Source organism: Lemur catta, chromosome 2 (genome assembly GCF_020740605.2).
Source record: "Lemur catta isolate mLemCat1 chromosome 2, mLemCat1.pri, whole genome shotgun sequence".
Taxonomy (NCBI): domain Eukaryota; kingdom Metazoa; phylum Chordata; class Mammalia; order Primates; family Lemuridae; genus Lemur; species Lemur catta.
Genome location: NC_059129.1, coordinates 15,245,617 through 15,258,183, shown reverse-complemented (window position 1 = coordinate 15,258,183; position 12,567 = coordinate 15,245,617). Strand labels below are relative to the sequence as shown.

The 12,567-nt window shown below is 46.1% G+C and overlaps 1 protein-coding gene across 2 annotated transcripts in view; it reads right to left on the bottom strand.

The window, feature by feature from the left end:
* The window catches only part of PRKCB (protein kinase C beta), a 294,889-nt gene extending 292,843 nt beyond the window's left edge, over positions 1-2,046 (bottom strand). Inside the window, exons 1-2 of one of the 2 annotated variants that reach the window (XM_045542806.1) lie at positions 1,683-2,046; positions 682-713 (exon numbers count right to left, since the gene is read on the bottom strand). In XM_045542806.1, coding sequence (XP_045398762.1) covers positions 682-713; positions 1,683-1,855 — 205 coding nt within the window. In that variant the 5' untranslated portion in view covers positions 1,856-2,046. The remainder of the gene's footprint in view (positions 1-681; positions 714-1,682) is intronic. The other variant, XM_045542805.1, reaches the window with a different exon arrangement.
* Between the last annotated feature and the right edge of the window lie 10,521 nt (positions 2,047-12,567).

Sequence of the window (12,567 nt, the reverse complement as noted above, 5' to 3'; positions counted from 1 at the left end):
TCAAAAGTTACCACTGGCAGGTTTGGCATCCCTGGGTGGAGTCAAGGATTGCAAACCGGATGCAAGGACTCGGGTAACCAGTCACTTGGAGTCCTTCCTGTATCTACCCAGAAGATAGAAAAATCCATTTAAACCAGGATCTGAGAGGCACCCCATCTGGACCCACTTCTTTCAGAGAGAGAGAGGAGGCCCAGGGGACAACCGCAGTCGCCTTCCTAGGGGATGCACCATCTGCAGAGGAGGCAGCCACCTGCGGAGACCTCTGCCAGGCAGGGGAAAAGGCAGAACCTCACTCTGTGAACCCAGGAAGAACGAGCAGGGGACAGGGCAGGGATTAGGGAGAAAGGGTCCTCCCAGAAACTGCCCCTGGAGACACAATCACTTAAGCAGGACTGTCCACGTCAGGACAGATTCAGGAGAACCGTTTTGACTCTTCCCAGGCTGGGAAGGGAGACAGGGTGGATGCACTTCCCAGCTCCGTGGGCCTTTCCCGGATGGAGCCTCACTGCCCCTTACGCGCACACACACCTTAAAAGGACCTTTTGTTGGTGAAGAATTCCGAGCCTGGGAGGTCACTCTGACAGATGTGATTCCTTCACTCTCTCGGTCACTTCTATAATGTCTTTTCCCCCCTCTCTTCCCACAAACGGCATCCCTAAAACCCCAGATAGAGCCTCCTACCTTGGCACTGGAATCCCTGCTTCCCGAAGCCCCTGCAAAAGCAGAAGGAGGCACGTCAGGCAGCCTGAGGGGCCCCGCCACCGGCTAGTTCCCCCACAGACTCCCCCCTTCCCCCAGCCCTCTACCCCAGGTGCAACCTCCCAGCCACAGGCGGGTGCCCAGGAGTCTTCCGCCTTTGGGGGCGTTTGTGGGAGCTCGGCGGTAACCCGCATCTCCCCTGACCCCAACAGAAGGAAGGCGGCTGCGACCACCAGATGGCGGGATGGGAGCAGCGTTTCCGTCGGGTGGGGGCGGAAGGCAGGCGGGACATCTACCCGTAGAGGTGGCCCGAGTATGCTCGGGGAAAGAGAAGCGATAGAGACGCATCCGGGGGAGGGTGTCCCCTGGGGGAATAGGGAGAAAGGATGCCCCACGCCTGGAGGGAGAAGGGGCAGAAAGGGGCCCGCAGCAATGTGAAGGGGGAGGACCGGTGAGTGGAAAGGGGGACCCGGGCCCTCAGGGAGGCGCAATGAGAGACAACAGGAGACACAGAGGAGGGAAGGATGCCCCGTGCCCGCAGGGAGATAGAGAGAGGACACCAGCGCGCTGCCCCCCGGAAAGGAAGGGCGGGGTGGAGGGCCCCTCGCGCCGGAGGGAGGCGGAGAGGGAGGGACCCCGGGCGAGAGGGCACCCGAGGCGCTGCCTTCCCGGGGAGGGACGGACACCGGCGCTCTGAGCCAGGTGGAGCAAAGGCGCCCGCGACGCTGCCCCTGGGCGCTCCCGAGGCGACTGGGAGTAAGAGAGGGCAGGAGGCGCCTCGCGGCCGGCCGTCTGGGACCGGGGGACAGGGGACCCCCAGGACTGTCCATTAGGGAGTCTGGGGCGGGAGAGTTCGGACCCGGGAGCCCAGGGACGCGCGGGGTCCCCGGGGGGCTTCTTCCCCTCAGGGGCGCGGAGAGGGGTCCCCGCGCGCGGCGGTGCCCTCGGGGCCCCGGGCAGGTGCGGTGCGCCGGCGCGCTCACCAGATGAAGTCGGTGCAGTGGCTGCAGAAGGTGGGCTGCTTGAAGAAGCGGGCGGTGAATTTGTGGTTCTTCACCTCGTGCACGTTCTTCTGCCGGAGGGCGCCTTTGCGGGCGAAGCGCACGGTGCTCTCCTCACCCTCGCTCGGCGGCGGCCCCGCAGCCGGGTCAGCCATCTTGCGCGCGGGGAGCCGGAGCCGAGAGGTGCCGGCCCCGGGGCGCGGGACCGCGGGCTGCAGGCCCGGCAGGCGCGGAGCAGGCGGCCGCTGCTGCCGCCCGGGGCCGCGGGCGCTTCCCCTGCGCCGGCTCTGGCGGCCGCGGCGCGCGGAGCCGGGGCTGTCACTCGCCCAGCTGCGGCCGCGCGTCCAGCTGCGCTTGGCACCGCTGGCCCCAGCTGCGGGGGAGGGAGGAGGAGCCGCGGGTAGACACCGCCCTCCTCATTTGCATCGCGCCCAGGCCCCGCCCAGCGCCGCCAGCTGCTTTACATACTGGCACCCCAGCGGCTGCCAGCCTCCCGGATAAGTGCTCCCAGCCGCAGCGCTGCGGCGCGGAGACCGCAGCCTGCGTTCGTCAGATCCGAGCCTCGCCCCCGACCCTGTCCTCGGCCCCGGGTTGCATTAAGGAGATGAGCGCGTTGGGTGCCCCTCGGGAGGACCAAGAGTGGAAGGACCCACGGGGGTAGTTGGGGGAGAGGTGGAAGGAGTGGACGCCGCGGATTCCACCCTGGCCCCTGCAGAGGGACCAGTACCCATCCACCCCCCATCCGCCCCATTGGTCATTCTGCACGCGTCTGCTGGAGGGATGGGCTCCCGCTGTCACTCATTCGGAATGGCTTGTGGTTCCACACACTTACACATACATACACACACACACACACACACACACGTTCTGCAGAGGTAGGGGAGGAGCGATCTTTATTTTATATATATCTAACTCCACCACAATGAAGATTCTTGGCTCTGCTTGCCTACACATTTAGAAGAGAACTCCTTACCTCCTGTCCATCCTCTCAGCAAAGAGATTCAGTTTCCCCAACTGTAAAATGGAGCTAATAAGGGGAGGAGAGGGGAAGAAATTTAAATAGATCAATATTTCTCCAAATTTCATTCATTCTCACTCATCTTCACCATATTCTGTTCATATTTGTGCACCATCTAAAAAAAAAAGTCTATCTGGTTTGATCTACTGAGTTTGAATAGCAAGAGGTAGTTATATTATTAAAATCTCTCCAGGTGCTGTCATCTGCCCAAAGCATCTGTGACTGAGGCCTTCTTTATTTGTTAAGAGAGGAAATTAACAAATGTTAGAGAAATGTTAAAGACATGTTAATATCCAACTGGGACTCTCTCCTTAATGGAATCTGAAGGTAACTAACAGGGTAGTAATTGTCCAGATGTGTAATTCAGTGGTATTTAGTGCCCTGTCCATGCACTGCACCTAAACACCCCCAACCCCACCATGTCCCAGACTCTGGGAACCCAGAGCTACATTAGACTATGAGCTCAGTAGCTGGATCTAGGCTTTGTGAGAGCAGGGGCTGCTCACCAGAGTGTCACCCTGCACCAAGCTCAGCACCTGACACCTCCTAAGAGCCCAATAAATATTGATTGAATGAGTGAGTGAGTGAATGGATGAACAGGTGGATGAATGAAGACTTAAAGGACAGTACCACTTACCCCCACCCATGCCCAGTAGGTGTTCAATAATAAACATCATTGCTTCGTGGGTATCAGGTACTTGCATTGTCTTATCTAGCACCCCCTCCCCCCAACAACCCTATGTAGATTGGGTAACTTTCTTTATGGATAGGCTGCTAAGGCTCAGAGTGATTAGGATATACACCCACAGTCATGCCGTTGCTGGGTGGTGGTTGGGCTGCCCTAACTACAAAGCATACTGGTGACAAAGGGATCAACCTGAGTAGTGGGGGATGAAGGAGTGCAGGATGGAGTTGAATGAGCTCAAGTCCCACTATGACAATTTTACCTGGAAGCTGCTGAGTGGTAAGTCATTATTAGGTAGCATGTAGAGAGCAAGGGCTGCAATAAGAGAATGTCCCTCTCCTACATAGTAATTCAAAGGTAATAAGGAAAAAATAGCATTCACTTTTAAGGTTGGCATGTTTGGGAAACTGGGTGCGCCTGTCTATTATTAGTCCTTTAAGAGGCCCCACCACCTCCCAGGGAGGCTTGGGAAACATCCCTGGAAACGTTGCTGCTGAAGTAGGTTTCCTTTGAACTGATGAGCTGGAAGCTCACAGCCCACATCCTGTCTTTTGAATGAAGTGCCCTGAATGACTTTGGTCTGGAACAACAAACAGTACTTCATGGCGCCTGGGCCTGGAGATGCGAGGGCCGGTGGATCAAGAAGAGACATTCGGTTCCTGAGGAGGCTGCACAAATTGAGGATGGGAAATGCAGTTCCTAGTGGGCCCAGATCCCTGTAAGTCAGGGGTCTCAAACTGGTGACCTTGGGATACTCTTTGTTAGCTGGCCCAGTGAATTTTTTTTTTAGTTCACATATCACAGAATTTTACCTAAATATCCAGATTCTGACTTCTCTAGGAGAAAAGATGTAGCAAAATGGAGGCTGTTTTCTGTATTCATTCATTCGTTTGTTTATTCAATCAACAAATGCTTATTGAGCACCTACTATAACTGCTGTTTGAGACACTGCTATATAAACCAGACAAAAGCCCCTGCCCTCATGGGGTTTATAGCCTAATGGGGGTGGTGGGGAGGGACAGACAAAAAATCTAATCAACTCACAAATCTCTACTGGGTGGTGTAGACATTCATGGTGTAAAATAAAGTATCATAAAGACCAAAAAGTAACAGTAACTAGGGAAAAATTTTGTGATGGGGGACATCTGAGCAAATGCCTAAATAAAGCGAGGGGGTGATCCACAGGGACTACCTGGGGTAGAATGTTCCAGACAGAGAAAACAGCAAATACAAAGAACCTAGGGAAGGATCATGCTTGGCATGTTGTAAAAATTGCAAGAAGGCCTCTGGGGCTGGGGTGGACAGAGAGAAGACAGCGGCCCTGCCAGGCCTTGTAAATGTGGTAAGGAGCTTGGATTTCACTCCAACGCACAGAAGCCACTGGAGGGTGGGAAGCAGAGGAGTGGCCTGATATGATTTCTGTTTTTTTAAAGGATTACCCTAGCTATTATGCAGAAAATAAATGGTAGAGGAAAAAGAGTGGAAGCAGGAAGAGCAGTGAAGAGGTCAACTGAGTAGATGAAGCAAGAGATGAGGCCACCATGGCATGATGCCTTGTGGAGCTACGGGGCAGCAGCTTCCTGTAGACTGGGCATGGGTCCTCCAGGTCACTAGAGCCCCACCTGGGCCACTCTGCCCATAAAGGGATGACTGCTGACCACTTGAAAGACTTCAGAGGCAAGATGAGGCAGACTACTCTGGCTGGGAATGGAGTCCAAGGTCTCTTCCGTCCAGACCTATGGCTGCCATAAGAAATTATCACAAAACTCGGTGGCTAAAAATAACATAAATGTATTCTCTCATAGTTCATCCAGGTATCAGCAGGGCCACACTCCCTCCTGAGGCTTTGGAGGAGAATCTTCCTTGCCTCTTCCAGCTGCTGGTGGCCGTGAGTATTCCTTGGCTTCCTTGGCTTGTGGCAGCATCACTCCCATCTTTCCCTGTCTTCCCATTGCCTTCTCCTCTGTGTGTCTCTCTTCTCCTCTTCTGTTTGTCTGATATCCCCTGTATATCTCTTATAAGGACTGGCCATTGGATTTAGGGTTCACCCAGATCATCAGGGATGATCTCTTCATCTCAAAATCCTTAACTCAGTTACATCTGCAACAAGCCTTTTTACAAATAAGGTAACATTCACAAGTGCCAGGAATTACAACATGAATGTATCTTTTGGGGAGGCCACCATTCAGCCCATTACATTGCACAACCCTGGGCAAGTCACTCTCTCCCCTCTGTCTCATTTTCCTCCTACATAAAAAAGAAAAGGGATGGAGTAGTTTGCCTTCCAGCACTCTCATTCTAAGGCTGTCCTCTTCCATACAGTAGTCACCAGCCATCTGTGGCCACTGAGTGTTTGAAACGTGGCTAGTCTGAATCGAGATATGATTGCAAGTGTAAAATATACTCTAAATTGCAAGTATGTAGTATGAAAAAGAATGTAAAGTATCTCACAAATAATTTTTATGTTCATTGCATATTGAAATTATAATAGTTTTGATATACTGGGATAAATCAAATTTCTCTCGAAAATTAGTTTCACCTGTTTGTTCTTACTTTTTGTAATGTGGCTACTAGAAAATGTAAAATGATGCATTGTATTTCTTTGGGTTCTAAAGGACACATGTTAAAAAATATTAAAGTAATTGTAAGACTGGATAATATAAATAAAAGCTCATCTCTATTACATGTGGTGACAGCAGTGGCGGCTTGACTGGAGGCTGGAGTATCCACTTGCAAGATTCTCATTCACATGGCTAATAAGTTGGTACTGATTGTTAATTGAGGGTTCACCCAGGGCTTTGGCCAGAGGTGTTGTTGGTTCCTATTCATATGGGCCTCACCACTGGCTACTTCGGCTTCCTCATCGCATGGTGGCTGAATTTCAAGAGCAAATGTCCCAAAAAATAGGAAGTAGATGATGACAGTTTCTTAAAATCTGACCTAGAAACTGACACTGAGTCATTTCTGATGTATGATATTAACCAAGCACAGAGCCCATATTCAAGGGGAGACCCTATTTCTCAATAAAAAAAAGTCAAAGAATTTGGGGGCCACACAGGAGGAGCTCAATAAATATTTGTTGAATTAATAAAATGCCACAGTTTCTGTCCAACAGAAGAGGAAAGAGAAGCTTGGAAAACTTAGGCCTATTCAAAGGAAAAAAATAAACCAACAGAAACTGTCCCAGAGAATGACCAGATGGTGAGCCTAGTAGACAATGACTTTAAAACATCTGTTTTAAAGACGCTCAAAAAACTAAAGGAAGATGCAGAGAAATCAAGAATACAATTCATGAACAAAATGGAAATATCAATAAAGAGAGAAAACCTAAAAAGAAACCAAAAAGAAAGTCTAGAGCTGAAAAGTACAATAACTGAAATGAATTTTTTATTTTTTTTCTTTCTTAGAGAAAGGGTCTTGCTATGTTGCCCAGGCTGGACTTGCACTACAGCTATGTTTCTTGGGCTCAAGTGATCTTCCTGCCTCAACCTCCCAAATATGATTCACTAAAGAGATTCAAAGTCATATTTAAGTACACAGGAAGAAATCTGCAAATTTAAGTATAGGACAATTGAAATCATTGAGTCAGAGGAACATAAAGAAAAATGATTGAAGAAAAGTAAACAAAGCCTAAGGGACCTATGGAACATCATCAAGCAAACCAACATATGCATTGTGGGGGTTTCAGAAGAAGAGAAAGGGGAGTTGTTTGAGAGATTAGTTGAAGAAATAACGAATGACACTCTTTGATGAAAGACATAAATATAAACAGCCAAGAAGCTCAACAAACTCCAAGTAGGATGAACTCAAAAAGACCCACACATCATACTCAAACTGTTGAAAGCTAGACACAAAGATAATCTTGAAAACAGTGAGAAGAAAGTGAGTCGTCACATAAAAGGAACCCTTAATAAGATTATCAGCAGATTTCTCATCAGAAATTTTGGAGGCCAGAAGGTAGTAGTAGGCTGATGCATTTGAAGTGCTAAAAGAAATAAAGTGTCCATCAAGAATCCTGTAACTGTCAAAACTGTCCTTTAAAAGTGAGAGAGGAATTAAGACATTCCCATATCAACAAGAGCTGAGGGAGTTCATCACCACTAGACCCGCCCTGCAAGAAATGCTAACGGGCGTCCAGCAGGTTGAAATGAAAGAACACTGGACAGTAACTTGAAGCAATATGAAGAAATAAAGATTCAGGTAAATATATGGGCAATTTATAAATGCTAGTATTATCATAAAATAATTTATAGACAATTTACAAATGCTAGTATTATCATAAAATAAAAAAGTGTAACTCCACTTTTTGTTTTCTACATGATTTATGAGACTAACGCATTATAAAAAAACAATTATTCATTTATGTTTTTGGACACACAATGTGTAAAGATGTAATTTTGTGACATCAATAATTGAAAAGGGTGGCGACAGAGGGATATAGAAGCAGAGTTTTTGTATGTTATTGAAGGTAAACTGATATAAACTTAAAGTGTTCTAACTTCAGGATATTAAGTGTAATCCCCATGGTAACCACAAAGAAAATAATTGTAGATTACGCACAAAAGAAAATGAGAAGAGAACTAAAATATTTCACTACAAGAAATCAGCTAAACACAAAATAAGACAGCAATGCAGGAAATGAGGAATAAAAAGCATGTGGAAAACAAATAACAAAATAACAAAAGCAAGTCTCTCCTCAGTAATTATTTTAAAGGTAAATGCATTAAGTTCTCCAAAAGACAGAGATTGGCAGAATGGATTTTAAAAAATATGATCCAACTGTATGCTGTCTACAAAAGTCTCACTTCAGATCCAAAAACACAAATAGGTTGAAAGTGAAAGAATGGTGAAAGCAGAGTCCGGAAGAGATATTCATACCCATACTTAAAGAAGCATTATTTGCAGTAGCTAAAATGTGGAAGCAACCTAAGTGTCCATTAACAGATAAATGGATAAGCAAAATGTGGTACATACATACAATGAAACATTATTCAGCCTTAAAAAGAAGAAAGTTCTGACACATGCTACAACATGGATGAACCTTGAGAATATTATGCTTAGTGAAATAACTGATCAACACTAAGGTGCTCACATGGTAGTAATATGCACTGGCTGTCGGTCAGGTGGGGAGGTGAGGGGGGTAAACTCACAACTAATGGATGTGGTGTGCACTGTATGGGGGAAGGGCATGCCTCTAGCTCTGGCTTGGGCAAGGCAAAGACATTAGTTGTAACCAAAATGTTTGTACCCCCATAAAATCCTGAAATTTAAAAAAAAAAAAATCAAAAATAAATAAATAAATAAAAACTTTAAAAGGAAATAAATAAATTAAAAAATTTTTTAAAAATTAAATAAAATGAAATTCTATACACATTAAACAATAATTCTCTATTCCCTCTGCTCCTAGCCCCTGGAAACCACTATTCTACTTTCTGTCTGTATGAATTTGACTACTGTAAGTTCTTCATACAAATGGAATCATATATATTTATGTTTTGTGACTGGCTTATTTCACTTAATGTAATGTCCTCAAGGTTCATCCATGTTGGAGCATGTGTCAGAATTTCCTTCCTTTTTAAGGCTGAGATCATAGATTAGTTTGCCCTGTTCTTGAACTTCATATAAATGGAATCACACAGTGTCTGGATTCTTTCACTCTACATAATGTCGAGAAGATTCATCCACGTTTTTATGTATATGTGTGTTCATTTTTTTTTTATTGCTGTGTGTGAATATATCACAATTTACTTATCCATTCAATGTCGATGGCCATCCGAGTTGTTTACAGCTTGGAACTATTTTGGAAAACTCTACTGTGAACATTCTTGTACACATCTTTTTGTAGACATATGCACCTATTTCTCTTGAATATATACCCAGAAGTGGAATTGCTACAATTTACGTCCTTTGGACTGATGGAACAGCTGGAGCTGGTTGGGTCTGTGATGTCACCTGGTGTTGTGTCTACCCTGTTCCCTCAGCTAAGACCCCTGCAGGAAGGAGGCTTGGTCTCCAGCTTCCCCTTAACTATTCCCAGGCCTTCTAGTACCTAGGTGGGTGCTCAGAGCACAGCAACAACCAGAAACTTGAACAGAAACTAATAGTGGTTACAACGCCGTGTAACAATGAACACAGCACAATTAAACCCAATATTCTTGTCAAGGAAAGTTCTTGTTTTTCTAAATTCTAGAAAAGGAAACTGGAAAAAATGAAGGCGTGAGGGCACAAACCAAAAGGTCAGACATCCAGATGGAGGCATTCTTCCCAGGACTGTCCTCTGCTCCTCCCGGCAGTACTGGTTTGGCAATGGCAGCTCAGACTTCAGGGCAGACTTGCTGTTCTAGAATTCCAGCTCCGTTCCCCTCTTCCTTTGGGGACTACAGAAGGCAAGTCAGAGGCCTGCTCATTAAGTGGTGAAGAGATGTTAAAAACCCATTAGCACCAATCTGAGACTTTCTCCTTGATGTTTTCAGAATAATTAAAGCGAGTTAAATAAGGAAGGATCTCATTGTGAGATTAAGTGGGATTTGGTGCCATGCTAATGCAACACTAAAAGTCATTGCAGGGACCCCATTTGGGGAAGTGGAGTGACAAGGGATGACTAAGTCTGAATAGGGAATGCTTTCTCTTTCTCTTCCCTCCCATGACGCTGTCTGGAAAGGAGGAACTAGAAATGCCTTCTGCACAGAAAGCCTGGACTGGGTGGGCTACACAGTGCTGCCTTAAGCCATCTTTACCTGGCGTTCCTCAACAGGGCCAGGGCCAGGGTGAGGAGAGTAAGGTGCTCACCTTGAGTGCAAAACTAAAGGAGTTCCAAGAAATCAGTAAGTAACATAAACCATATTTCAATACAATATTCCTAAATATCAAAACTGACACCAAAGGCCGGGCACGGTGGCTCATACCTATAATCCTAGCACTCTGGGAGGCCGGGGCAGGCGGATCGTTTGAGCTCAGGAGTTTGAGACCAGCCTGAGCAAGAGCGAGACCCCGTCTCTACTAAAAATAGAAAGAAATTATATGGACAGCTGAAAATATATATAGAAAAATTAGCCGGGCATGGTGGCACATGCCTGTAGTCCCAGCTACTCGGGAGGCTGAGGCAGAAGGATTGCTTAAGCCCAGGAGTTTGAGGTTGCTGTGAGCTAGGCTGATGCCACGGCACTCTAGCCTGGGCAACAGAATGAGACTCTGTCTCAAAAAAAAAAAAAAAAAAAACTGGCACCAAAAAATAACCATGATGAGAAAAATACCAACTTTTAATTAAAATAAAGGTAGGATCTGATATCTGATAGCCAGGATTAGGGGGAGATGAGTGAGGCCAAGTCATGTAAATGCAGAGTAGATCCACAAAGACGTTGTTAGGATTAAATGAGCTCATGCACATAATGTGCTTAGAAAAAGCCCTCAGTGTGTTTTATTATAATTATTAGCATTATTGTTACTAGTACCACCACCACAACTTCTGTTACTACTACTATTTTTGCTGTAGGAGAGAGACAATTGTTTCATCACTGGGTGGAGGGGGGATCTGCTGTTCCCCTCCCTGCCTCTAAGAAGTCTTTCATTATTCCTAGAGTTTAAATTAGGTGCCTCTCACCTGTGATCCTCTGGGTTCCTGAACTGCTCCAATCATTGCATTTACATGGCATTATGTTGTCTGTTTATTTGTCCATTGTCTTAGCTCAGGCTGCTATAACAAAATATCACAGACTGGGTGGCTTGAACAATAAATACTTATTTCTCACAGTTCTAGAGGCTGGGATGCTCAAGATCAAGGTGCCAGTAGATCCGGGTCTGGTGAGGGCTCTCTTTCTGTCTTGCAGACAGCTGCCTTCGCATTGTACCTTTACAGGGTGGAGAGAAAGACAGTTCTGGTCTATTCCTCCTCATATAACGACACTGATCCCATCATGGGGACTATACTATCATGACTTCATCTAAACCTATTAATAATTACCTCCCAAAGGCTAAGGCTTCCAAATGCCATCACATTGTGGGTTAGGGCTTCAACACATTAATTTTGGAGGGACACAAACATTCAGTCCATACCATCCATCTCCCTGGTTAGCCTGGGACCTCTGTGAAGGCAGAGATAGTCCTATCTTGCTTACCAATTTGTCCTCCTCTGGGCCCGGCATAGTGTCTAACACATAATACCCACTGGGACAATATTTATTAGCTTAGATCAGTATAAATCAGTGTCCGGAGACCTCTCCTCAATCCTTCTTCAACAGGATGCACTAAATTGGTTGACGGGGAAAGGAGAGTGGCAACCATTTACATGCATTCCGACTCTCCTACTCAGTCTGAAGTCATAATAATATTAAAGTTATCATTTTTTTTAGTGTTAACATTTATTGAGGGCTTCATATGTGCTAAGCATTGTCCTAAATTTTTTCCATGTGTTATCTCATTTAATCCTCATAACAATCATATAGATAGGTAACAGCATTATACCCTTTTACAGATAAAGAAACTGAGGCATAGAGGAGTTAAGTTTGTGCCCAAGGTCACTTTGCTGACCGATGTAGACCCAGCCTCTCAGCCTGCCTGCAGAGTCTATGCTCCTGAACACTGCACGGGACGGGGCTCCCAGGCTAACAGAACCCTGCCACCCACATTTGTGAAAAGACCCCCCCCCCCCAAGCAATCTTTACTTACTCTCTCTTATAACAAGCGAGTGCCAACGGCAGGAACATATGAGAAAGAGAAAATAGATTTTGTCATTTCTCTAAGAGGCCACCTGATCCCTGCAGGTTAAAAAAGAAATATTTAATATAACATCTCTCTTTGTCCTGGAATTCTTTTATATGCTTGGCCAGTCAGATTAGTCTTGAACTGGCCAAGCAGAATGCCCATCTATAAATCTGTGCTTCCAGTTGCAGTGTGGCCCGGGGCGGGGGGAGGTTTTAACAAGAAACCACAGTGCCCAATGTAGAAAGCACAAAAGAAACTATTCCGTTAAAGGAGTATTTATCACACACCTTCTCTGCTTTTGGATTTTCACCGGTACGTTCCAGGCTTGGGAGTCTTTTAAACACGTGTCAAGATATAAACATAGAATGTTTTCTTCTCACTCCCCTGAATTCTTCAGACAACTGGATCGAATAGAAATTATGTGATATTTCAATTGAAATAATGACTTTTTACTTGTATTTGTT